This window comes from Pollachius pollachius (assembly GCF_949987615.1).
Source record: "Pollachius pollachius genome assembly, chromosome: 2".
NCBI lineage: Eukaryota > Metazoa > Chordata > Actinopteri > Gadiformes > Gadidae > Pollachius > Pollachius pollachius.
Window position 1 is genome coordinate 6,292,156 of NC_136935.1, and position 27,978 is coordinate 6,320,133.

Below are 27,978 nucleotides of genomic sequence, written 5' to 3' on the forward strand. Positions count from 1 at the left end.
GAAGACTGGCGCGGCATCGCTCCTGATTTAGCTAACACTGGCTTGCAACCACCGCGACGCCGACTGTATCGTATGGTAATTTACTTTTATTGTCACAGTGCTTTGTCAGTCACATGGATATCATTGTGTGTACCGCTAGAGCACGTTCGAGGGGTGTGTGTGAACGTGTCAGTCCGCTTGTGTTCATTTGACGTGTAGCTAAGCTAGTGGAGACTAGCTATTGACGTTAGCCTGTGCTAGCGTCGCCTTCCCATTGAGGAAAGTTGAAGTGGCGAGTCGACACGTTTTATACACACCACTATGCTGGTGTCCGAGACTGTTTTTTTTTTTTACAGTGTTGTGGTATGTTGGTGTTCATAGTTGACAGTCATGATGCGTCATGTCTGCACGTTGTTTGTCAACGTGTTGGTCGGGTTTATGAAGTGACCATAATAGTAGTGTGACGGTGTTCGAGGAGTTGCGTGGAACACGGGTCTCCTCTCCTCCACGTTACCCTGTCATTTATGAAGACACCATCATAGTAGTGTGGAGAACGAGCAGCGTGGAATACGTGTCTCCCTAGCTGTCATCAAGCTGTCTCTGGCTTCATCCACCAGACAGCAGCGGTGTCCATTTACGAGCAGCCAGCAGACAGCACTCTTCTAGGAGGTTCACACAGGAGGTTAGATGCATGGCCAACACATCATTTTATTTTTTACGATTTTATTTTTGAAGGTTTTATCCTTTTTATTGTAGAGTCAGACAGGAAGGTATGGGAGAGAGGGGAGGACATGCAGCAAAGGACCACGTGCAGGAATCGAACCCGGGTCGCTGCGATCAGGGCTGAGCCTTTTGGAACGCGTTCTATCCGGTGAGCCACCTGGGCGCCCCTGGACAACACATCCACATGTCCGTCCTTGGTTTACTAGTTGCATCGACCCAGGAGTTGGTACACCGGAGGGTTGGTTCTGTGGTGCATGACTCCGTCCTCAGAGATGATGTGCCGCTGTCTGGAAATAGACCGGGCTGCTAGTGGTCCTCTGAGGGTCTATATTGAATGGCAAACTGAAGGCTAGAGGTCAGGGTGACGTTGGCTCAGTGTGATCTGCTGCTCAGCAGAACCGAGCATCAACACTAGACCGCCTGTGCTCGTTTTGTATAGACCTGTACAAAAGTTTCCTTCTCGAGCCACGCAGTAATTGGTTAATCAGTTTGACGTGAAGATAGCAGAAACATTTCCATGTCTTATTGACGTCGTGGAGGGGTTTGTGTTTTGGACTTTCTAATTATAGGGCGTTCGCAATGCAAGAGGGGAGGGGATAAAGCGGCAGCAAAGACAGAAGACAGAGCCGAGTGATAGGTGTGGTTCTAATCACCTCCTAAAATACTCTACCCGCTCCGATAGTACAAGGGGCTGTCAGCACTAGCAGAGCTCAGTCAATCATACCCCCAGAGAACAAAACGCTACCCTTTGGCATCCCACCTAATCTCCCTTTCTCTGGCATCAGTTCCACGATTCTCCCACACACACAGAGCCAGCCCTTCACTCACAGCCTCCTACAGTGTGTGATTTGTGCACCCAGGGTCTTGACCGTGAATGTGTCTCCATGGAGTCCGGGAAGGCCAGACGGTGATGGTCTAAGGGAGTGTCTCGGGCACAGAGGTGCTTGCTCCTGGGGATGTTGCGCTGGACGGTGCACCTGGAAGGAGGGCCGCGGAGAGTCAACCATGCCGCCGTGGCGGTCGGCCACAAGGTGTACTCCTTCGGGGGCTACTGCTCCGGAGAAGACTACGAGACGCTCAGGCAGATAGACGTACACGTGTTCAACTCCGGTGAGTGGCTCCGAGCTTCTTGTATGGTCCACGCAGCAGCGAGGGTGGAATTATTCCACATACCCACTATTTAAATGATACACTATTAGCTTGATTCGTTGCAGTATTGAACTGTGTAGCCTTATGTATGATGTATTACAGCCTTATACAATACTCTCTCTCTCTCTGTGTAGATTGATATAAATATAGATCTCACATTAACACTACACTACTGATTAAACTATGGAGTATGTGCGTTAAGATATTTATTGATACCCTGTGGTCATGTTTTTTTTCATTACCTATACAAAAGTCTTGTAGTCCCCCGAATTGTTTCTTCTCTGAAATGGCGAGTACTCACTAATCCCCAACCCTACAACCCTCCACATACGCCCTCAGCCTTGCATAATGTTACACTATTTAGCAGGTGTTGAGGACATTACTAGCATGGTAGATAGCCTGCTTGCTCACTTTCTTTGCCAAGACCTGTTTCATTTCATGAACTTTGTTTTTCAACTTTCCCCAACCAACTCCAACCTTCCTGCTACCTGAATTTTTTTAAATATTGAAATGGAAATATCTTGAAAAAAAAAGGTTTCTTTTTTCCCTCTACAGAAACAGTAGCATTTTACTTATTTATTTTTTTTAAGTAAAAGAAAAATGGATTGATTTTATGTACATTTTTGAATAAGCTATAGCTATATATAATTACATTTACCTTTTGTAATGTACCCATGTTATGTTGGATCCGTTCTCCAAGCCTTTCTATTTTGTAAGCTCATAGTAATTCAGGCAAGACACCTGCGCCGTGAGTTTGATTTACCTGTAAAACACAACTCGGAAGTAAAGAAGTTGTTAACAATACTAGTACGTCTCATCAAAATGCAAAAAGTTTATTTAACTGGATAAACCGGTTTCCCTTAACTGTCAGTTTGTGCTTGCTTTGTGAGGGCTTATGCAACATAGCGTCTACTTACTACCTGGGTCATCTGCCCCACCCCTGCAATGTTATTCTTACCAGAACAAAAGAGACTTTTATGCTTTAGCAATCGGGTTGCCCCCCCCCTGCTCGCCCCCAGTATAATGCCCAAGACATGACGCACAAAATTCTTTTTAACTAATGAAAGCAACCTTGTTCATTGGCTGTGACACAAGAAAACGGTGGTGTCTTTAAGGGCTGGTGTTGTGGCCACTGTAGTTCATGTGTATTTGAATTTACATTTAGGGCATTTAGCCGACGCTTTTATCCAAAGCCACTAACAACGTTTCAACCATTCAAACACCGACGGTGGAGTCAACTACCCAAGCTACAGCCAGCTCGTCAGGAGCAGTTAGGGTTAGGTGCCTTGCTCAGAGACACCTCGACACTCTAGCTAGGAGGACCTGGGGATCGAACTAGCAACCTTCAGGTTACAAGTCAACCTGCTGTGCCTCCTGAAACAAACCAACCCCACTACAGTTAGTTCATGTGTTTAAGAAAGCTGTCTTGATGTTTGTCTCTGTCCTCCACTCTGTGCACACCCAGTGTCCCTGCGCTGGATGAAGCTGCCCCCAGTGAGGACTGCAGGGAGAGAGCACACGCGTGAGGGGCCCTACATGCGCTACGGTCACACAGCTGTGCTGCTGGAAGACACCATCTACATCTGGGGGGGGCGGAACGACACAGAGGGCGCCTGCAATGTGCTCTATGCATTCGACGTCAGTAAGTACCCCTAACCTGCACCCTGTGCCCCTTTGGTGTGTGTGCGCGGCGGCGTCTGGTCCAACCGTCCCAGACACCTGCTTGATGTCGTGGTCGGCGTTTGAAATGGGATTGCAGGAGGACGCAGGTGTTTTTCACCCCTAGTCGGTTCCGCCGCAGGCTGTTGAAATGTGCTTCCGCCTGACACAAATTAAGATTGCTGCTCTGTTTTACGACTTTAAGGACACATCTGGTTAACCGGCGAGATGCCTCTCCACTCGCGTAACGCCTTTAATCTGTGGTCCCCAGACACCCACAGATGGTTCACACCCAAGATCTCAGGGACCATTCCCGGGGCGAGGGACGGCCACTCTGCCTGCATCCTGGGGATGGCCATGTATATATTTGGAGGATACGAGCAGCTGGTCAGTTTACTGCCTTATCCCTCTCTACACCACCCCCCCCCCCCCCCCCCCCCACGGTCTTATTTAGTTTAATAGCCCCACTCTTCTTGTTTCCCCTAGGCGGACTGCTTCTCCAATGACATTCACAAGCTGGACACCACCTCCATGATCTGGACCTTAATCAACGCCAGAGTGAGTCACCAACACGGATGTAGTTGGGGTTAAAGATAGAGTGGTTCTGATACCGATACTAGTGTCGGAAATTCCTCCGATACTGCCTAAAAGGCAGAGGTGTAAAGTCAGAATGGAAAACACGTAATCTCCGACCTACGTGCGTTCAAGCTACCAAGTCGGACAAACGTATATATACCTGTATACTCTGTATCGGCCGTTACCCAAGTTCAGGAATCTGTATTGGGACTGCAAAACTGGTATCGGAACATCTCTAGTTAAAGATTTGATCTAATCCAATGCAGTGAATTCAGATACATGTCCTCCAGGAGCAGAGGTAAATGTCCTTCAGGACTAGTGGTTAAGAGCCCCTGCTCTGGGATCCCTACAGTAGACGGTGGTTCTAATGATCTCAAAGTCACTTGTGGTGGTAGTGAAGTGAAGCCACTTCGCGTTAAGCTTAGCCCGAGGGCACTGGCGTTCCTAAAAGTCTTTTCACACAACACAACAGTCATTGCTAGGAGGGAATCGCAACGTGTCGGGTTCCCATCAATCAGCTGCAGGCTTGGGAGTCCTTCGACCGCAGCCAGCGGACTGCTACAGACGTGGTCAGTGGTCGCACCACGAGGCCGGAGGCACTTCGCAGTAATGCAGCGATCTGGGAGACGGCCAAGAACCCAAAGCCCAGCCGGGGATTATGCTCCCTCCCCTTTTAGGTAACGAGATGAACGATCACATGATGATTAGTGGAAAAATACATAGATGTATGGTTCCCTCAACCGTACATTCTTCTTCCTTCCTGGATTTAGTTTTAGATCTGACAAAATTATTTTTTTCGTCAAGCGGATTACTGTATTCTGGCTGTAGAAAGATCGGGCTCTGGATCCGGCCCATGGACAGATGTAGTATTATTAGGTTGTTTATATGTGGTGGTGGATTCAGATTTCCTATGCAAAACAACGTCTCTGTCTCTGTGTTCTTTAAAATCAAGCATTGATTTGGAGCACATAGTCGCAACATCATATAAGACATACAGAAAAATAAAAACTCTTTCAATATAGAACACTACTCATACTTTTTTGTTTTCTCCAAGTCGTGCAATCTAATCTAGATGCCTGCATGCTATAAAGTAGGCATCATAAAGTAGGCAGAGTGGGCTTGCCTGCCTGACTGCATTACAAAGGTACATTTCCTATCGCAGTACTCCTGAAGTTAAAGAGCCCTTACGCCGAACAGGATTTGGCAACACGTTCTGGCCGGATTTGAAGGCACGTGAAAGGGCTGTTCCATGGCTAAATACCCGTTGCATTCAAAAAACGCCCTTGGCTCCCAAGTGTTAAACCACTTTTTACCAGGCTGCTATTCAGAGTGGGCTAAATGTGTCGTTTGAGGAGGAGCCCTAGAGAAGTTTGTATCCAGGAAGGTTTATCTTGCATTGCATTCTTATTTTAACCACGTAATCGTAAACTAGAGATGGTCATGATGATGTTCATGATGATGTTCATGATGATGTTTGTCGACTTGTTGACTAGTCGTTATTGCGCTTGCCAGTAGTTGAATACTAGTCAGTTTAACGTTTTTTTTTTTCTCTTCTGTTGATATGAGATATGTGCACTATTGCTAGAAATAGGCATTTTTGAATGAAGTGCATGTCGTTTTCCAAAACATAGAATCATCAGTCTAATAATTTCATTTAATCTCATAATTATAACAGCGGCCAGTCACGGCACCAACAAACTCGTTCTCTACGGGCTACTAGTCAATCAAAAGACCGTCACCAGGCATATCATCTGACCAGCCGCCAATCAACCCCCGTCCGCCCGTCTGTCCGTCTGTTTGTCTGCAGTCAGGGTCAGGTGCGCTCAGTCTTTTCATGCCTTCATTGAAATGCCGCGTTATAATTAGGCCTAGATACATGACAATAACCACGTCGGTGTGAACGACCACGTGCCCCCCGCTGAAGGGGTGAACTGCGAGGCTGTGCACACAACGCGGCGCTCCGGCCGGGCATCGCAGAAATGTCAATGAATTCACTCTGTCTCACCGTAAAGAAACCGCAAGCCAACAGATTTTATTTACTTGCGTCTTAACCTTTTTATCGAGTTGGAGCGAAGATAGGCTCGCTTGCCCTCGGTATCCTGAGTGGATTGATCAAATAAATCAGAAGGGGCGGGGGAAAAAATCGAACCACGTTCCTTCTTCCTCCAAGACTAATATTAATTTAGGATGATTATTTAGATTTTAACTTCCAAAAATAGACAACTGCTAACTGGTTCGTTTGCCTGGACTAGTCAACAAACGTCCGGGAAATGGGCCGTAAGGGACATACCCATCGTAAACCCTAACATTTGACAAATCCCTTGTATTTACACTCATGATCCACCAGAGGGCACTGTGTATCTATAGTTGTACTGCTGTCCCCTGCAGGGCGCTCCAGCACGCTGGAGAGACTTCCACTCGGCCACCATCATCGGAACAAAGATGTTTGTATTTGGGGGGCGAGCAGACCGCTTTGGCCCCTTCCACTCCAACAACGAGATCTACTGCAACAAGATCAAAGTGTTTGACACCGAGACCAACTGCTGGCTGAGCAGCCCCTCTGCCCAGCCGCTGCCTGAAGGACGCAGGAGTCATTCAGCGTGTAAGTGGGAGAGACACGCATACAAGGACACCCGCACGCACGGACACACACAGACAGGGACACTCACAGACACTCACACACAGAAGGACACCCGCACGCACGGACACACACAGACAGGGACACTCACAGACACTCACACACAGAAGGACACTCGCACTCACGGACACTCGCACACACGGACACTCACTCACACGCATACAGACACTCACACACACTGACACAAACATACACACACACAGACACTCACACACTCAAGGACAATCATCCAAACGGTCACAGACGGTCACATAAGCGGACACACATGGACAGACAAAGACACACAGACGCTACACAATCTATAAAACACGCACACTCAAACACACAAATTGTAACACACACACTTACATTAACACACACACACGTAGACCCTTTCAGACTCCATGGCGTCTTCTATATAGCATTTGAAGAAGCGACTCATTCTTCTCATTCAATTTTATTCTCAAGATCTCCTCCTTCTCATCGTGTCCTCCAACAAGTCCTCTCTCTTCTATGCACCCATCCAAAGCCATGCGGTACAAAGCCAAGGAGCTCAAGTCTTTCCATCCCTGTGTTTCCATTTAGTTTCCTACAATGGAGAGCTGTTCATATTCGGGGGCTACAACGCTCGTCTGGACCGGCACTTCAGTGACCTCTGGAAGTTCAACCCAGGTGAGACTCACTGTTTACGGAACATGCCGGATTGTTCCACGCCATTCCGACTTTCTACCGCCGACCATTAATGAACGCAGCATGACACCGCACGTGTTTGTGATGTTCTTCGTCTTTGCACTGCATTGTAGGCAGTATCGGAGGAATTTCTGATACTGGTATCAGAACTTTAGTTCTGATGCTACCTCTCACTGCTGCTGCTGCCGCTAATCTCATCTTCCCTTTTGGCTATTACACTGAGATTCCTTCCCTGTTCCCCCCCCTCTGTGCCGGAGTTTGTGATGACTATGTGCAGAGATACCCCCCAAGCCTGCTGGTGCTGGTACCGGCTTGACCCAGTTTCCTCCCTCCTGCTTCAGCAGAGTGCCACCTCCCCTCATCCCTGTTCCTGCATTTTTGCATCGCTGTCACCCTCATCAAATTGGCTGGCTGCAGCTGCCTATGTGTCTGTTGTTGTTTTTATGTGAGTTTGTTTGAGTTATGCAGAAGGAGTGCAGATGTCCTGTGTTGCCAGAGGGGATGTGGATCTCTCTCTTGTCTCTGAGGCCTCGTTCTTGGCAGTATGGAGTTGAGCAAATCCCTTGACGTGGGATTACTGGTGTCAGCCCGTATATTTTAAAATCAAAATGTACAACTTTTATTTTGAAGGGATAAAAAAAAAAAAAACATTGCCGAAGGTCAAACTATTTGGAAATGGGATAAGGAGAAAAACACTCCGCACTCACATCCCATAATTCTTCATTATAAGTCATTATGCCGGGCGGATGCCTGAAGCATATTTGCAAGCAGCTCAGCCACCTGCGCCGACGATAAGTCCACCGCATTGGCTGGGGTGGAAACTTATGAAACGGCCCTATTCAGTTTAGTTGCTATGATACGAAGCTGAACATACAGTTTTGTGCTTTGACGAACGCCCCCGCAGTTTTGTTAAAGTTAGTTTCCCTTCTTTAGCCGTGGAGTCCTGTGGACCGCTGGTGACCAAACTCTTTGTGTCGCGGCCCAGTAATGAGCACTCTTGAGCCAGCTGCCCCACATTGGGCTGCGGTGCAAAGGACCAGGCCGTTTGTGCCTGCCTGGTTATAAAGAGTTTGGCATTAATTTCACACTAAATGAGCAATTTAGTTCCCCTCGTTGTGCACCTGTGCTCACATTGGAAGCTTATTGCCCTAATTTTTTCTTTTTTTCAAACAGCTGTAATGCATACCCCCGACGCATGCATACATCTAACCAGTGGCTGTCGGCACGTTAAAAGCCGTCCACCAGATGGAGGCAGCTCTCTCGCGGCGTTCCCCCATCGAACCACACGGACTGTTTCCATAGCGATGAAATGATGCCACAGAGGCGTGTGGAGTGCTTCAGCCGTAATGGAACTTATGAGAGAGATGCGCACGTCGTCACTCATACTCCAGCTGAAATGGAAGGGAGGGGGAGGACGGGGGTTGTTCATCTACACAACAATCGGTCCCTCTATCCTTGGGGTCCGATGTTCTTTAAGAGGTGATTTAACAACAACGCTCAATGAACTGGAGGCTCGATAGCAAATGGGAACAGGTTCATAAAATGCTCAACGATGAGTTGTTTGGCTTCAGCGCTGGGGGTTGGTCAGTATTTTATGTATAGGCCTTGACAGCTACCAGAGCTGTTGAGTGAACCCTCGCCACAACGTGACCAGTGCAGGCCTAGGCTATGGTGTCAGTGTTGTGTCGGAGGTCATATTCATGCTCGGCTCTCATTCTGAGTCTCTCTCCTTGAACCACAGAGGGCTTCTCCTGGAAGAAGGTGGAGCCCAGGGGGAAAGGCCCGTGTCCGCGCAGGAGACAGTGCTGCTGCATGGTGGGAGACCGCATCGTGCTCTTCGGAGGTACCAGGTGAGAGAGACATTTGGACCAAGTCGAAAACCACTCGGTCCTCTTAACCGTAAACAATCCTCCTTAATGACCAACCAATCATGTTTTTTGTAACAGAGCAACACGTTCAAAGTTCACCAATTTGTATGATGCATTTTTTTCAATTTTATTTGTATAGCCCTTAATCACAGGTACAGTCTCAAAGGGCTTAACAGGCCATATATTTATTAATTTATGTTTTGTTATCACTTTTGGAGGAGTCTGCTGCGGTTTTACCCCCAAAAGAAACTCACATTTCCATCTCGCACACGGGAGTGAAAGCCGAACCAGAGCACAGCCGTTTTGCCACCCCATGTTTTCCAGGCCATTAACCTCTCAGATCTTATCTGGCACTACGGCCATGATGACGGTAGTGTCTCCATAAAGCACAAAGGCTGAGGAGGAACGCAACATCCTGTGTAGTTTTAACTGCGTGTACCAAGTGTCCTTTCACCATGGCCTGAGAAGACTCCGCCGCTGTAGACGGCAGCCTGCGCTATCTCTAGCCCGGGCTGTAAGACGGTAGCTCTGGGTGGGGGAGACAGAGGGGGGGGGGGGGGGGGGGTTGATTGGCTGCTGATCAGATGATATCAGCCTGGGGACGGTCCTCTGATAGACCAGTAGCCGGTATTGTAACGAGATAGTTAGCGCAGTAAGCATGGACCCAAATCATGGCTGAGAGCCGGGGGCTACTGTTATCAGGACGGCGTTATCACTCGAGCCCCCCCCCCCCCCCCCCGCCGAGCCAACCTGATAGCACGGATGAGGGGGTCTGTGGATAAGGGTTCCCCCTGAGCCTCGGCGTTTCTCTCAGCCATCATCGGGCCCCTCGAGGGCCCCGGCCCCTTTTGCGGGGGCCCGCGCCGCGTCTCCCGCTCCGCTGGGTAGCGGGGCTCAGGGAGCGCGGCGCTGTAATACACAAGACGTGCGGCTCGCCCCAGGAGCTGTTCTGCCTCAGCACATCCATGTCGGGGCCCATCCAGCACACCCCCTCGTTATCGTGGAGCATATTTTTACATTGACCTTTAAGCGGAGAGAGTAAGAACGCTCATTTATGAGGGTGATTTCCATGCATAAATCACCCTGAGAAGTTCATGACAGCGTTTCCCCAATTTGAAACTCTCTGCAGAATAAATAATGCTGCTTGAGGTTCAATCTTTTTACACAAGAGTGAAAAATTTGCCACTTTAGTTAGCAGGAACCGATGAAAGCGCTGCTCTGCAGAGAGGGGCAGGGGAGGGAGGTGTTTGTTTGCTTATGACTGCGGGTGGCAGGGCTCGGATCCCAGGGTCCTCTCCCTGGGATTAGGCCAGGACTCTCTCACAGGAGTCCTGGAGTCCCGTCCCCAGCAGATAGACCCGGGAGGGAGGGGGGGGCTAGGATGGATGGATGGAGCCGTCTGTACGCAGGAAAACACTACGGCACCGACTGAGTCACTTTCTTAAAAAAAAAGCACGCGAGCCACAAAGCAAATACTGATTCATCGTTTTAAAATACATTATGCAGACCCCCGTCATTGATTTTTGGCTTTGCCTGCACTTATTGTCCTCGCACATAATCCAATATGCAAATTCACTGTGTTTTGGCTTTAAAAGTGTTCCTGGATTGAACGTTTTTTTAATGCTACGGGGTCAAGTTAATGAAGGTATTTGAAGACAAAAAAGTAGAATGCTTCTTTGTATTTTATTCTGTGACGGGTGGACGGTCTGCTATGTTTACGAGCGCTAATGGCGCTGAGCTGGGGTTTATTAGGTTAACAGTAGGGCGGCGGGTTTGGGGGGGTGTTCTTTAACTGCTGTTGTTTTAACTGAGTCGTTGAGGAAGTGAGGGCTTGTCCAGCACACCTCTTGCCACTCTGTGTCCACGGTAAGACTTTGTTTCCTGTCCACTGTACACCATCCTGCCCTTGGGATCCCTGGCAGTCAACCCACACAGCCAGCCCTCCTGTATGTAGTCTCCAGTGGACTGGTGTGTGGTTGTTGTTGTTTACCTAGGGACACACATAAGCCTCTTACACACACAGGAACAGCCTTAGCCATGCGTAGGCCTGGGGTACACCTCCCCCACTGGTAAGAACGAACTTCCTCATTAAAAGAAAAGAATCAAAAGTATTCTATTTAGTCCGCCGACACAGCTTCAGTCCGTACAGTGTCCTTTATTCAGTTACTCTATAAGAACACCATGTCCATGGTAACAGAACCCTCTTTGTGTTTCTTTCTGCGTGCGGGGCCAAGCTAATTAAAAAGTCTCAAGCCTTATTTGTATCTGTCTCAATGAAACTGACGAACGCTGGCACTGCCCTTGGTTGAGTTACCCACCAGACATCTGGCTTGTGTTCTTTACGGCACTGCTCCGCACGGCACTGAGGCCGTCCAGGAAATGGTGTCTAAATTGATAGCTTGATGTTTTCCTGAGGGGGCCGGCCCTTCACTCTGATGCACAGCAGAACCACTCGGTCCATCCTTATTCCCGCTGGGCGATATTTGTTTTAGCCGCAGGAATTTGGTGGCTGATAATTTATTGTCTGACTGAAGAAAATTCAAGGAAAATACAATTGGAATTCCTGTCCTCCCCTTTTCAGGTTTTATGTGATTGCCAAGTGAAGAGGGCAATTGTGGAGTTTTATTTAACGAGTGGCAATCGTAAATAAAACATTTAAATCATATATTATCTTTGCTCAGAGATTGACCCAGATCCTAATGTCTTCATTGACCAGCCGGGTTCAAGGGAACCCTTGATGATGTTTATGTTGGACACTGCCCACACTTTTGCATGTTTGCAATAGTTAATTAGTCCAGTTTATCAGTGTGGTGTGCATGTTCTTAGGTGTGTGTCTCTGTGCGTGCACGTTCATGCGCGCGCAAGAAAGACACTGGACATTTGTGACAGTCTATTCAGTGCCACTTACACCAGTGTAAACACCCCTGCTGGGCTGCAGATAGGCGTGAAATTCTGCCCTTTCACTGATTTATGACCTCGGGGATCGCGCTCTCTCCCGCCCTCTCACGGAGGGCAGCCTGACCCCCCCTAACCCCCTTCCACCCCCCACCCCCAGCCCCTCTGGTACACTCATTTGCAGGGACCTGCTCACTGCCCCATGAAGGACGAGCCAAGCATGAGTGACTCCACCTGCACTGACCTTCACCTGCCTGCTGAGGAGACACAGGGTCCCCTCAACACACTGTCTCCGAGTCACTCGTGCTTCCACTCACTCACCAGCTAAGGAGGATACTATATTCTTTAAAAACGCACTCCTTTTTGGCCTCCCTCCCTGCTGCCGGGTGATTCGCTCATTAAGACCACTAATAAATGTCGAGTTAAGTGCATGCAGTCCCCCAGTCTCCTGTTAGCATTCCCTCCTGGCTGTGTACCGCAGCACACGTTCACATAATGACCCAGGGCTGGTGAAATAATGCGTGTTTAGCAGTGGGGAGGCTGGTGTGGCTGGGTCCAGAACGGTGGCCAATTAGTATGCTGGAAGCAGAACACAGGAATTAATTTTAAAATAGCAGGCCCCCCAGCCTTGCTCTGATTGGCTTTTTTTTGTTGATTACAAAATCGAATACTGCTGCTCTTAAAGGAGAAGTTTGTAGGATTGTTTACCGTACCACCAAGCTACGGTGGCCTGTACTGATCTGTAAGGAGCCAGTAGTACTTAAAAATCGTCAGCAACAACATCGACTAGCCAAGAGTCAAGTGATGAGGTTCCTTGATCGATTCATCAATTGTGTTCAGTCCGTAAAACCATAGCCTATTAGGTTATAGCTATTGGGTTATACCACAGGTTGTAGCTTACAAGAGAAATGGCAATTATGTTTAAAACCGCGTCCTCTCTACAGCAGTTCTTGGCTGCTGTAGAAACAGGGCAGTCTTGTGGAAGAGGTCCCTCTATGTAGCTATAAAAGAGAGACCTTCATTTGTAGGTAACGAAAACTAAATTCTTATTTTCATGCGATTACACACTAATTAAAACATATTGATGAATATTATATTCCATTTTTGCCTTATCTGTTTCCCGAAATGCGACTAAATTATTCACATCAGACCTTTTAATACCTCTGCTTTATTCAGTCTCTCTCAGTTATTCAGTTATTTCAATGCTACCAAAGCCAGTCGACTTTATACATGAGTATGACTGGCGGATAGTGTTTCGCCGGCCGTAATGCAGCCGCTCCAAGGCTCAACTCTGACTGTTAAACGTATTAGGGAGAGGTTTTTCTCTCCCTGCCTTTTTAAATTTCATTACCCGCGATGCCAAAAGGGCCGCTTTGCCATGTAATCATCTCCTCTCCGCGGCACACAGTCCCCTGGTGAGAGCGTGGCCCCTTATCTAATCCCCCAAACGGAGGTCCTGTTCATTCCTCCTCTGTTTCCCTCAGACACTGAGCAATGAGTCTGCTCTTACCAAAGCCCCCAAGATCCTGACCCTCCCTGCCTCATCCCGTGGTGGTGGTGGTGGTGGTGGTGGTGCTCTGATGAAGCATTAAACCCACAGTAAGCCACACAACACAAGTCCCTTCCAGGACCACAGCTACAATACTTTACGAATGAATAAGAATTGTACCCTTATTATTATATATAAATATAATTATTGCAGGCAATTATGTCTCCTTTGTCATTCTCAATTTTTCTGAGGATGATTATGTAGCGTGAAACCCTCAAACGACAAATATCAAGAGGGAAGCGCTGAGTGTAGTGTTGAATGTAAACGCCGCTACAGTGAGCAGATGCGCCACGTGTTTATGTGGTTCATAAGTGCCTGCGTCAATAATCACGGGTCACGATTCACTTGGCTTCGTTCAGCGTCTAATTGGGTTCGATAATTGGGCTGTATAATGGTGTGTGCTGGAAGGCTGCGCACTGCAAGAAAGAATGGTGCGTCTCTCTGCTACGGTGTCGCTGACAGTCTGTTGTCCAACAGCACTAGACTCTCACTGGACTGCAGTCAGCCCTGTCAAAACACTCGCTCACGCAGGATTCTCTGTGTTCCCCCTGTCCACCGGACCTCATGCAAGCTAGTCGCACACATTCTGGCTGTTTGTGGACTTGCTTGAGCCCCCCCCGTTCATGTAATCCCCATGCAACAGGGGAGTGGAGACTGCAGGTAGTGACTATTTAGGGTGGGGGGGGGGAGGGCTAGGCTTTGCCGTGTCCCCTAGAGTCTGAGGTGGACCACATAGGGGGTAATCCTCTTCGTAGCCAAAACAGCCAGACCTACCGCCCTGGTGTCTAACGCACCCGGCCGAGGCCTGATATTTAATCAGTGTGAAACCTCACACTTTTCTCACACGTCTGCGTTCAGATCAGCCAAGGGCCTGATCGAGTTATGGCGGTCCCTGAATCCGAGCGCTGGTGAGGTGGTACGCTAGGGTCACGAGCGTCCACAGAGCCCCCTACACGACCATATAGCGCCTTATCAGTGGCTCGTTGGCCCGGTGTTATGGTAGTCCAGCTGGCAAGAGCGTGGTATATTATCGCTGTTTAGCCTGACGGTTCAAAGGTTAGACCAAACACAACACGGCCCGGGCAGCGCTAATCTACCAGCACTGTATTTTCTCGCCTGTCAATGAATCCACTGCACTCGACGCAGAGCTGTGTTCACACCTCTACTCTGTATTCAGTGGTTCTTTGCCTGGGCTTGTTTAAGGAGAGTCAATCTGCCTGTTCCTATTGTTTTGTATTTATTCTGGTGTGTGTGTGTGTGTGTGTGTGTGTGTTGCACTTCCTGGTTAGATATTATTATTATTATTATTATTATTATAATGTGTAACGTAGAATCACAATGTGTGTGTGTGGGACCCTTGTTGAAGTGTGTGTTTTGAAGCCTTGTTGAAGTGTGTGTGTGTGTGTGTGTTGCGCCCACACACACAGGCTTATCAGTGGTTGTGCGTGTGTTACACCTGAGGCACAACCTGTCAAACAGCAGAGTTGACCCGGGCAGGATACAGGGCGCCCCGCACGTGGCGAGGTCCGGACCCCAGGGGCGGGCCGGTCGGCTGTGATTTACTCTTCAAAGACACGCGGCCGATAGTATCTCATCTGCATCTTGAACCTCCTTAACCTGACGTCAGCCTGTATACGTTCAGGTGTCAAAGGGCCCAGAGGTACACAGAGGCTCAAATAAACAGCCTGTCCCGGTGACGCCTGGGGTTGCCAAGGGTAACCCACTGACAAGAGGGACCGTGCTCGGACCAGTGCTTTATATGTCATCTTGACGCAGAACAAACATACATATGTGGCTTGTGTGTTGATGTTGATGATTGTTGAACGACAACCCCCCCCCCCCCCCCCCCCCCCCCCCCCACACACACACACACACACACACACACACACACACCCCTTTTCATATTTCTGTGCAATCTAACAACAAAGTGTAATCTAACCATATCTCATCTTATCTTAACACAAAGCCAGATTGCTATTCGATATCACAGAAAACCTCAGGCCAGGGAGTAACCGAGCAAACGCATGTCGCGTTTTTGAAGTGTGTGTGTGTGTGTGGGGGGGGGGGGGGGGGGGGGGGGGCTTGGTGGAACAATCGCTTGTTGTTGAAGGACTTTGTTCTAGGTGAGGACACCACCCAGGCTCAGGACGACCTCGGTTTATAAATGTAGGAAGCGTCGCTGTGCTGCCGCTCCACTTTCTGAACATAGTTTCTGAGTTATGTATTCTCGATGGAAGCAATCGGTAGAAGTTTCTTTGTGGAACTTTCTCTCCTGGGTGGCTGACCAAGGCCCCCCTTTAAGTCTAAACAAGCAACACGCCGGCTCCCAGGGAAATTGCCTTCAGAGGTGTTGATGCAGTGGCGGTTCGGTGGACGGACACTTTCAGATTTGCCTTCACAACCGCGGCCCTGAAAACCAAATGCATGAGTCATCTCATTATTAAATTTTGGCAGTTGATGGTTTCGCTTATGCTTTCCTCTCGCGACGTGCTCCCGCTGCACGGAGAATGCCGGGGAATGCAATCTGAGACGCAGATTCCCGGCAGCTACCTCCTGTCTTCTCGGGCCTAATCTGCAGCCAGGCCTCTCTCTCTTTCTCTCTCTGGGAGAGCCAGTGTTGGCTCATGTCTAGGCCTACGTGGAGCTTAGAGTCTGCTCCACTGCAGGTCTTAATCCACCGCCCAGTCGCTGCACAGGAGGGGGCACAGATAACTAGGTGAGACTAGGTGCGACTGCTGATATTACAGCAAGGGATGGAATGCATGCATCTGTCTGTCTGAAACAAGAGCTGCAAATGTTCCCTGTTGGCCCACAAGGTTTGGAATGACTTGTGGGGATATTACTAAATAGTGGACTCGGATCCTCTGTGTCCCCTAGAAGTGTGACTACTGAACACCATTCAATCCTTTCATGATTGAGCCATGTCAGATTATCTCGGTTAAAGCAAGTGAATATTAAAACCATGAATTTTTATTAGCATTTCCTTGCATGTTAATCAACCCTGGCGAGGCTGCGAACGGCACAAGAATAATTGAATCAATCAGTGTCCCCCTTTTATTCAACCGTTGTCTTCCTCCTGTCGTCATGGATGAGCACTCGTTCAACAATATCCCCGGGCAATTAACCACGGAGGACTTCAGTGATTCACACATCAGTGCTCCGTGGTACCGTTGCTTGAAAAGGTTTTTATTTCAGGAGCTGTTTGATGCCCGCGTCTGGGCCCCGCAGATACCACTCTCCTCAGGAAGTTGTAGCGTGCGATGAGTTCCTGTCGGCGACGAAGGGCCCCGGGGACACTCGACAGGAAGTGAAGAGGGGGACAGGAAGTAGAACATCGGGGACGACTTAATGAAGCGGTTGAAGGGCCCCGTCCGACGCCGTCTGTCTGGACCGGGGAGTGCGTCGTCCTGCTCGATGACCCGCCTTTTATTTTTGTTTTGCTCGACACATTTGCGTTACGGCGGGGAGAGCGTTTACAGGGGGAAGTTGTTGGGTGCAGCGGCTGGAAATTCCTGGAGACACTGGGGGGGTCCTTTTAGACCGTTTCCCAGGCTCATTGCCGCTCCCTCGTTTAGTTTTAGGGTCGGCGGTTTAGTGCTTTGCTATAAGGGTTTATTTCAGGCCGCACTGGGGTATGAGGAGATGGGGGGTGTGACGTGTGCAGACCAGCGACAGTGACAGCAGGCTATGGGGTGGGTTGGTGCGGGGGGGCACACACACAGCACGTTCATTAAGCGTTGTTTAAAACATCACCCAGTGTTATTTTAGTGGGGGGATGGGTGTCATTGCCACCCCCCCCCCCCCTCCTCTACTCAGAGTGGAGATGCAGGGGGGGAGGGGCGGACTCACACCTAATGATACTTTGCTGATCGTGTAACAAAGTGACCCTATTAAAACACCAGGGCCTCCAGATGACGTCGCACCCGGGGGTCGTTCCCGCCCCCCCCGGACGCACTGGCCGGTCGGCCTTGCTGCTCACGATGTTCCTGGTCCATCTCTTAATGCCCCCTACCTCCTGTCTTCCGGAAGGGGTCGATGGCGCGTGACGCCCGGCTTACATTCCTGCTGGATCTCGCACCCCAGACCCACTCTGGGGCTCGTCCTGCGAGACGCCACCCTCCTCTCCTCTGTTGATCCTGTTCAAGCATCTCCCGTCTTATCTGACTTTCCTTTACACATCAGGGCTTGGCTAACTACTGCGGGAGTTGTATTGCCTCCGCAGTGAGCTCTTTGAGGACGCTAACTATATAGTCGTTACTCAAAGGGGAAGCATTATTGTTGCACTGATGCTAAGTATAGACCCTCTCATCTCTTCTTTTGTTGTTTTGCTACAAAGGCATCGCTCTTCTAAGAGTCAAAATCAGGGCGACAAGTCAAACGATGAGTCGTTTGACTTGGAAGAAATCAGCCTCTTCAGATGAAGCTACAGCAAGTGTCACTGCTGATAGTGTCACTGCTGATATAAAAGGTGGTTCTGTTTGTGGTTGTGTGTTTTATGAGTTTGGGCACGAAAGAAAAACGTGTGGTGGTAGAACCAGAACAGATTAGTTCACCTGTTCACATTTGTCCTGTTTAACCATCCCCGCTCCCCAAGAGACCGGGATTCAGTGTGTTTCAACAGTGTGGCGCGTGGCATCCCTGAACAGCCCTCAACAGCGGTTCAAGGCTTAATTTGCTTATTTGATTCGTTCTTCTTCCTTGGGCTGTGATAATAAACCCCGGCTAGGTGTTTGGCGGTCGCGTAGCTCTTGTTGTCTTTACAAAGCACCCGTGTCCTTAGGAGGATATTAGGGGATCAGAGGCCACCCTCCATTAAAGGGCCATACCAGCCATCCAGAACCTTGGGTAAACATGCACAAATGCATTCATTCATTACAGCCTATTCCAGTGTCACTTTGAACAGGCTTTTTACATTCCTTGACCGTGGAGATTCTTATGAAATTGTGTTTTTCTTTTTCTGAGGAGTAACGTGGCTTGTTCGATGATGAGCTTGACATTTTTATCACCCACTAAAAAAAATTATTCACCTGGATAGAGGAACGTGTTTGGAAATGAATAACCAAAATGTTTGTTTTGTACAGCACTGTAGTAATAAGGTGAATAAAGTGAACTCAGAGCGCATGCTGTTCAGTACACACTAGGAGACACGACAATGTTGTTGATGTATGTGCGTGGTGGGGGGGTAGGAGGAGGAGGAGGAGGGGATTGTTGTTGCCCCAGAGGGTAATGGAGGGGTGGGGGGGAGGGTTCTGTAAAAGGCTCCCGATGTAAACCTGGGTGCATCACCTCCTGGGGTTAGCAGCAGAGTCGTGTGTGTGTGTGTGTGTGTGTGTGTGTGTGTGTGTGTGTGTGTGTGTGTGTGTGTGTGTGTGTGTGTGTGTGTGTGTGTGTGTGTGTGTGTGTGTGTGTGTGTGTGTGTGTGTGTGTGTGTTGGGTGAGGGGGGGGGGGGGGTGTAATGACTTCCCCAGCTGGCCCCCACGGGACCGCCGAGCTCGTGCTCTGCGGCTCTCCGGGCCGCTTTAAGGCACGGCCGTGTTTGTTTAGGCCAGATTAGCCACGTAAAGCCCTTACAACATCCTGAACACGCAGGCCGTGGCGCGGCCACGGACTCCACCGGGGAGAGAGCGGGGCACAGATTGGCTGGGGATGAGACGGAAGCTGGAGGAAGAGTTTGTGCAAGAGATGGGTTTGGGAGAGAGAGGGGGGAGGGAGGGAAGGAGGGTTGGGGGGGGGGGGGGGGGAGAGAGAGACTCTATTGTTCTTTTTGCAGCAACAAACATTAGTTAATGTTAGAAATAGAAGATTGAATAAGATGTAAGAAACCTTCAAAACACAATGATGGATAAAGCCTTAAAATGAAGATCAACACATATTGGTGATAGGAGTAGAGCCCAAGAGGTCAATTGATTTAAGAAGCACATTTGCAAGTTAAAAACTGTAGGACTTTTATGTTATGGTAAATTTGGTATATATATATTAATGGCTTCCTCTATGTTGGTGTAAAGTAAGATGTAAATGTATGGCACTTTGCTTCTGGCAGTCTGTACCTGCCGTTGTCTGAGGGGCGATGATCACATTCCTCATACAGGTCAGCATTCCTCTTTTACTGGCCATGCCGTCCCCTGGACTTGCCAATTTAGGAGAACAAATTGCAACGCCCCAATGTATTCCCCGGGGACCCTGGTCCAGCTGGCTAAGTTATTCCTCAGTGATGCTCCATGGGCTCCACTCGCTCTTAACGGTTTGTTCGAGGGCAACAGTGTATATTAAAGTGGCCCACTGGGTATTACACGCCCATGACGACTATGCATTGTCCCTTAATCCAGACAGGTTTCAATTCTGCCCGCTGCATCTGGAAAACACCTGGTGGTGCGTCACTGCTGCTCTGGGGGGCTGGTTGTTCTCGTGTCTAGCTCTGATGCAAAGCGATGTGGAGCGGACAGAAGGGAACAGTTGGTTAGAGAGACGGATGTTTGAGATATGAGCAAGTTAAGATGTCTAATTGATCATGCCAGGCTGCAACAAGCTGGGAGACAGGTGTGTGTCTGTGTGTGTGTGTGTGTGTGTGTGTGTTCATGCTTTTGTGTGTGTGTGTCTGTGTTTGGATGTGCACTTTTGTGTGTGTGTGTGTGTGTGTGTGTGTGTGTGTGTGTGTGTGTGTGTGCTTTCATGTGTGTGTGTGTGTGTGTAGGACGAGCAGGAAACAGATGTGCAGTGATAGCGCTGTCTGAGGGAGTGGGGCTATCTGCAGAGGCCAGCTTGCCGTCTCAGTGTGGCGCTCCACTTCCTGTTGGGCTAATGTATGGCGGGGGCCTGATAAGCAGGCCAGACCAGACCACTATATTATGCTGATCATTATTGTCTAGCGGTCCCCCCCCCCCTCCGACGTCTCGATTGCCGGGGCTCCTGTTGTACTTGGAGAGATTAATGTATTGTATGCCCAAAGGAAGGAAGGTATTCGAGAAGCGTTATTGAGTTCTTTGTGGGTCCCTCTTTGATCATAGGACGTAGCAGGTGATTCCCTCTTTGGTGTCGTTGTTAATCCTGCTTAATACTTTAAGTACCGACGATGAACACACAATCCATTCGTTCCTCGCCTTTAAACCAGCTCTTTACATGCATCATTGTTCTGTCAGCAGCCTCTTCGTCTTGTATATAAAGTTTTCTGCGGAGTTCGACCCTCTCATCAACCATGATAAGAGTCCCGCTAATGCACCAGGAAGTCACACAGGAAGTAGAAGGAGGAGGTCAGAGTGTACTTCCTGGCGTGGCCTTACACCCGGGGAGCGAATGCAATTTGCTCGGTGTGTGCCACATCTCTGTGTTTACCTCCGTGGAGTGACAGCTCTCTGACCCCCGCCTCCCCGTCTCAAACCCCTCTTTTGTTCCAGCCCCTGTCCGGAGCAGGGGATGGGGGATGAATTTAACCTCATGGATCACTCAGACCTGTACATCCTGGACTTCAGTGAGTACTGCTCGTCTGCTCTGCTTCGTGCTGCTCATCCACCCCCCTCCCCCCCCCCCCCCACCCCCCCCCCCCCCCCCAGTCATGTGTGCATTCCTCAACAATTTCATGTTTTTATTTAATTGTTTATACAAGTGGTTCTATGAACATCCTTACTGTACCGACAGAGATATACAAACATTTTCTCTTTCTTCTGACAAATGTACTTATTGTAAGTTGCTTTGGATAAAAGTGTTTGCAAAATGTAAATGTACTTCATTTCACTTCCATGCATTTTTGGGGCGAATTAAATTAAGTATATTTTTAGTCTAAAGGTACCTTGCCAGAATGCGACATTGTTATTTATAATGCCAAGTCCACCGTCTTTTAAATAAAATAGCTGTATTGAATCTAAACCCCTTAAGTATATGTCTGACGTAGACTTTAGACTGAAACAATCCAATAACCGGGAGTGTTTCTGGGTTGGACATTGGTGGAGGAGGATGGCGGTCTTTCACTTTGGGTCCATATATACTTTCTCCTTCCACTGTCTGAAACAGTGTCCGAATCCAACCCTCCCCTTTACTCTGAAGCTAAAAATAAGCGGTTCATAACTGAAATATATATAAGGCATAATTAGTGTTCAGCGTCCTCCATTACTTATGTCCCAGTCGCTGCTCCGGTCTCCCGTGGTACCAAGCTGTCTCATCCCTCCCCCGGCTTAGCGGGCCTGGCCTTGGCCCGGTTTCCTCCTCCTCCTCCTCCTCCTCCCTCCCCTCAGAACGCTCCAAATAGAGCCGTATCCTGTCAGGGCGGAGTGCGTGGAGGGCCGGTCAGACACACACACTGTGTGTGTGTGTGTGTCCTGGGGGAAAATAAATAAATCAAAGGGAAGTGACACACAGAGCACGTATAGCTGGCCGTGGCTGTACTCTCCCCCCCCCCCCCCCCCCCACGGTGCTCAGTGCAGCGTGGCGGTCGCCTGCCTGCCACCCTCTACCCCCTGGGGGGAGCCCACCTTATGGTGCAGGTGTAGGGTCACAGAGCTGCTGCTCACGTGGATAAGAGCTCAAGGGGAGACACTGTCATTCTGCATGTTTTTAATTGATGGAAAAGTCTTGTGGTGCGAAATTTGTAAAAAGAAGTGTGTGCATGCATGTTGTGTGGGTGTGTGCGTGTGTATATATGTCCTTCTGCGAGTGTTTGTGTTGGTGTATGTTGTTTTTGTATAGGTTCTTGGGTGTGTGTTTGTGCTTGGGTGGGTGTATGTATATGTTCTTGTGTGGGTGTGTATACGTTCTTGTGTGCGTATGTTCTCGTGTGTTTGTGTGTGGGTCGGGGTGTGTGTGTGTGTGTGTGTGTGTGTGTGTGTGTGAGAGATCTACAATAAGAAGAGCATGCTGTTCCTATCAAGCAGACCATTCCAGCCCTAATGAGCTGTCTCCTTCTCGTTAGCAACCTGACCGGACTCAGCCGCCACTGTATTTATAGATGCCCTCTTTTGTTCTGTGATTTAATATTCTTCATCTTTATTTTTCTCTTCTTCTTGACCTCTTCCTCTTCCAGGCCCTAATCTGAAGACATTATGCAAGATGGCAGTAATTCACTACAGTCTGGAGCAGTCGGGGCTCCCCCATGACATCAGGTCAGACACCTCCTCCAACAGCCACTAGCATCACATCCACCAGCATAGCATCACATCCACCAGAATAGCATCACATCCACCAGCATAGCATCACATCCACCAGCATGAGCATCACATCCACCAGCCTAGCATCACATCCACCAGCCTAGCATCACATCCACCAGCATAGCATCACATCCACCAGCCTAGCATCACATCCACCAGCCTAGCATTACATCCACCGGCATAGCATCACATCCACCAGCATAGCATCACATCCACCAGCCTAGCATCACATCCACCAGCATAGCATCACATCCACCAGCCTAGCATCACATCCACCAGCATAGCATCACATCTACCGGCATAGCTTCACGTCAACCGGCATAGCTTCACGTCCACTAGCCTAGCTTCACGTCCACTAGCCTAGCATCACATCCACTGGCCTAGCATCACATCCACTAGCCTAGCATCACATCCACTAGCCTAGCATCACATCCACTAGCATAACCATCACATCCACTAGAATAACCAACCACTAGCATGACTTAAACATCACATCATCCCACATCCAGTAGCATGACATAACCATAAGGAAATGGCCGGCAGCCGTGTGTTTGCTGGTCTTGGATTCGTTCCAGCACAACGGGGCAAATTCAACGCTGTTCAATAAGAGTGCATTTAAGCTTGAGAATCAGGTGTCTTACTGCTGGCCCAGCCTGCACATCGCTGGCCCTCGGGCTGAGAGCGTTTGGAGAGTATTTAACAACCATTCCCTCAGACGTAAACAGCTTTTTGTCCCTAAGCTCTCAATTACATGTTGTTATATTTCCTAATACCTCTGACTCACGTTCATATACTGGAGGTTACTCTTCAGATTTTAAACATAAACAATATAATTACACTCATTTATTTATGGATTCATTATCACATTTAACACATTTCTAGATCTCTGGAAAAAAAAGCAATATTGTAAGTGACCATGGTAATATCCAACTAGGTGTTACGTGAATGAACATAATACCCCTGTTCAGCCCGATTCAGAACCAACGCATTTGTGGCCAGGCCGAGTTCTGTTCAGCGGGCCTGGTACCCCCACTATCCAGCCCCCAGTCCCAGGGAGACACAAGCAACCCTTAGAACAAACTCCCCAAGTTGCAGAAATTGCCTTCACAGCTGACCCTCCTGTGTGTGTCTGTGTGTCTGTGTGTGCGCGTGTGCGCTCCATGTTTACGCGCGGAGGGGGGGTGGGTTGTCGCATGACGCCCTGAGGCCACTCGATACGACGTTCCCCGGCCCCCCCCTCTGCTCCTCCCCGCTCCGACACGGCGGCTCTGCCACCTTGCACAGCGTCCTCTCCGGCCCTGGCAGTTGTGTTTCTAACCCTAAGAGGCTTTTAGAGGGGGGCAGGGGGGTCAGTGAGGGTCTCGTTGACTCCCCTTGCCCCTCATGGCCCCCTCTCAGCACCACACACTCTGACAACGCACACACAGCGCTGGAGCGAGCGAGCAAGAGAGAGAGAGGGAGGCAGTGTGAAACCAGAGCCAGTGATAACAGCGTGAGGCCTGACCTCTGACCCCCCCCCCCCATCAGGTCGGCACTAGAGCTGCTTTTCAGTCCGCGCTCCTGGTTCTTGGGTTACCGCGGGGACCCGCCAATCGCTCTGCCTACTCGCTCACTGTCGCTGGCACACACACACACGCACGCACACACTGAGAGACCCACACACACGCACACGCACGCGCGCTGAGATGCACGCTCACAGGTTGAGTGGGAGTGGAAAGCTCTGCACTATTGAAGCTTTCGTTTCATTAGCATCTGGTTGGGAAACAAATGTCTGATCGTCCCTTGCACGTTTCATTAAGAGTCGTTCGACGAGACCCCTTTTAATTAAAGACCTAACCACTTCCAAAGGTCAGGCCACGATCACTGAATTCTGTCCATTTAATTTCGAGGAAACCTCTCGCTGACCTGTCTTCATCATTATTTTCTCAATCCCTACATATCAGTGGTGACTTTTCATCCCATCGTTTCCCTACATTAGCGCAGTTAAATGCCAGCACCAGCCTCGTGTAATGAAGCCACGGTCTGTACTGGAGTCCCACGGTGCCCAGGTAGGTCCCCACAGAGACTGTGGGGACCTACCTGGATGTGTTCCCTGCTTGAGCTGGACAAACGACAAACGCTCCACGGACGGCCGCTAACCCTACCTCTTCTTTCTCTTCTCTGTAGATGGGAGCTGGCTGCCATGACAACCAACAGCAACATCAGCAGGCCAATCTTCTCCTCTCATGGCTGAGAGCTGCCGTCACGGAGCAGACCCCAGACCGCCTTCTGCCCTCCAGGACCCTGGGACACCTTAGCAATCAACCGGGGCTCGAGCGGTGGAATTCTGCCGTCGTTATTACTCAAGAACTTTGGTTCGAGACTGGAGTTATTTTCCACATTGGATTTTCCTCTCTGCAAGTTACAGCTGAACTCTCCTTCCTCTCCAAACTATTTTTTTCTTCTTGTTTATTTTTTCTACACAAACAAACAAGACGAGCTCAAGGATGAAAAAAAGAAAATGAATGAAAGAATCCTTGTTTTGGAAGAATTAGAAACACATCTGCTAAAAAAATGATTTTTTTTAAGGGTTTCTCCTCAAGGGTACTTCTGAGAACTCGGTTCAAACCACCTCCTCCCCCATCTCCTCCGGTCTCTGTAGAGATCCAATCAAGCCTATGATAATCCTTGACTTCTCCACAAGCACACGAAGAAAAGTCCAACCTAAAGGTCTCCTGTACTAACCTCTCATCTCTGCAGAGGGGTGGATGGCGGCGTTCAAAATGCCACCGCAACGTTCTTTTGATTTTTTTTTTTTTCTTTTCATAGGAGGAACAAATGTGAAGCAGGCACCTCACTCATTAACTGAATGTCAAAAGGTGGATTTGGAGTCCATCGTTCCGATCTCACTGTCTTACATTGTTCACTTTGTTCACATTGTTCACTGAAACACCTTAAAGGAATCGCGTCTAACCCAAGCAGCTTACCATCGGACTGAATATGAAACGTGCCGGCCTGGAAAATCAGCCTCTGTGATAAAATTCAGAAACTAAATTGCGCCGCGGTAAGGCAGTGGGAGAGATGTTAGAGCCGTCCACTGGGCTTCCTTCCTTCCTTCTTGTTTCTAGCAAAGACAGATCTCAAACTGCCAGGCTTGTGCATGGCAAGGGTATACTTTCACAAGATGGGCTGCTTTGTAATCAATCAAACCCGTCTGCCTCCCTTGGCGGCACGCAGAAAACAGAATCATTTGTTGTGCTTGAGAGCGTTCAGCCGTGGTCTATTCCAAGTATTCTTTCGGGGCGTCCAGGTGATGCCAATTTAACGGCCCAATTGGGTACACCCTTACTCCAACATCTTTGTTTTCTTGTGCCAAACGAGAGGGGAGAGAGAGAGAGGGAGGGAGTGGCTGCGTGCAACTATATACAGTCAGTGAATGCCGACTCGCACTCGGTAATATCTCCACTTGCTCATGCCAAGCCAAGATCAGGGACGTTCGCCTGTGTTGTTGATTTTGCGTCATTTTCTCTGTGTTTTCGCTGCCAATGCCTGCTGGTACCAGCCCCTCCTGGCCCAGTTAGCCTATTGTGTCCCTACGCGTGCAGATCATCCTGCATAACGTAATGTCCTCCCCACTACTAAAGACAATCCTAGTGAGTCGAACCATACCCCCTGTGGCCCGCAGTACGAACCAGAACACGGTTCAGCTCTTTCATGTAAAGCCTGGAGAGGTACACAGGCTTTTATTCAGGTTTTCATACTTGTTCAGGTTAGTTTTCATGTTAATTGAGCCATTGAGAAGATCCTTCTCGTCTTGCCTGTTATTTAATTACACCTTTTGTGTTCCAAGTAGTGTGATCGTTAGAAACCGTAGCCAATGTCACTACAAAGTATGACGTCCAGCCCGGATCGAAAAGCAATTCAAGTCACTAATCGGGCGAATGAGTACCGCCATAACGTTCTGCTTGTGTCCATGTCTATGTGCGTCTGTCTGCGTTAACCATTCTGTCTCTCCCAAGCAATGCCGCCGTCGTGTGATCTAAACACTCGTGGACAGTCACCAATAGACCCAGGCTTGGTCGGCCCCGCGTGGGAAAGGATTATAAATGCTGGTTTTTTGCCAACGAAGATACCGGGGCGTGAGTGCTGGATTCGTCCATGGAGCAATGTCAAGACGATCGATGAACGTTTTTTTTTTATTTACAGACCAGCAGTGCCAATGTGACTCTGAGGGTCTCGATCCCCACAGTCCTGCGTCACAGGGACCTCTGTCGCGTGTGGCGTGCACCGTGCAGCTACGTGGATGCCTGTCAGACGTTGATTCTTCTCGTAGACAAACCCAAGTCTAACCGTTGATGTGACACGGAATGACGATGGGCATAACAAAACAAAAATATTCTATTAGAGGACTGTTCTTGTCATATCTGGTGCAGATGGTTTGAATGTGTTTAAGGGGTTGTGGTTTTTGGCTACAGGCAAATACACATCAGGAATATTAATAATAATAATAGGAAATAATGGGGCCTTAACTCCAAGAAGGAAACGTTAAAGCCAATTAGGAAGTGCTCTAGGTAATCCCTTGATCCTCTGAGTTGTGGAGATTTCAGATCAATAGATTTCAGATCAATGGGCTTAATTAACATTAACTAGCCTAATTTACTCACCTATTGCAATGTCGGCGAATGGTCAAAGCAGGCTGGAGTCTGATGTTTTTACAACCACCTGGGGACCACTCATGCTTTGCCAGTTGGCCCAGTATACTGCCTGGGCCTCACATCACCTAAATAAATGTAAAATTGCTAAATGTGCTCATGGCAAATTGATTTTACAAGGAATTGCTTTCCAAGCGAGAGTCCCTTCATCAAGACAGATCACATGCCACGGTGCGCTCACTCATACAGGACTGTCCCTTAACACTGGTACGTTGGGGAGATGTCATGCCGTTCCTTGGTTTGAAGCCTACTAATTAGGACGTGTACAGGCCAACAACGCAAACCACAGGATTGTTAAAAGAATCACATTAAAAAAAGTATTGAATATTGGCAATCAGGTGCGGTCGTTACAGTCCTGCAAGCTTTCTTTTTACACTAACGAAGGAATTCTGCCAAGGTAAAACCCTGTGCAATATGCTGTAAAGTAATATAAATAATAAAGCTCAA

General features: G+C 48.9%; 1 protein-coding gene across 3 annotated transcripts; it reads left to right on the plus strand.

Moving 5' to 3' along the window:
* On the plus strand, window positions 1-27,978 carry klhdc3 (kelch domain containing 3). 3 transcript variants are annotated; one of them, XM_079730578.1, is made up of 13 exons: window positions 50-75; window positions 597-661; window positions 736-850; window positions 1,563-1,812; window positions 3,317-3,493; window positions 3,782-3,897; window positions 3,997-4,068; window positions 6,475-6,688; window positions 7,289-7,375; window positions 9,135-9,243; window positions 21,098-21,171; window positions 22,717-22,795; window positions 25,007-27,978. In XM_079730578.1, exons 4-13 carry the CDS (start codon window positions 1,659-1,661, stop codon window positions 25,071-25,073), a joined length of 1,149 nt encoding a protein of 382 aa, XP_079586704.1. In that variant the 5' UTR covers window positions 50-75; window positions 597-661; window positions 736-850; window positions 1,563-1,658; the 3' UTR covers window positions 25,074-27,978. The 3 variants fall into 3 exon arrangements, with proteins under 3 accessions (XP_079586705.1, XP_079586703.1, XP_079586704.1); XM_079730579.1 differs by lacking the exon at window positions 597-661 and having other exon boundaries at window positions 1-75; XM_079730577.1 differs by lacking the exons at window positions 597-661; window positions 736-850 and having other exon boundaries at window positions 6-75.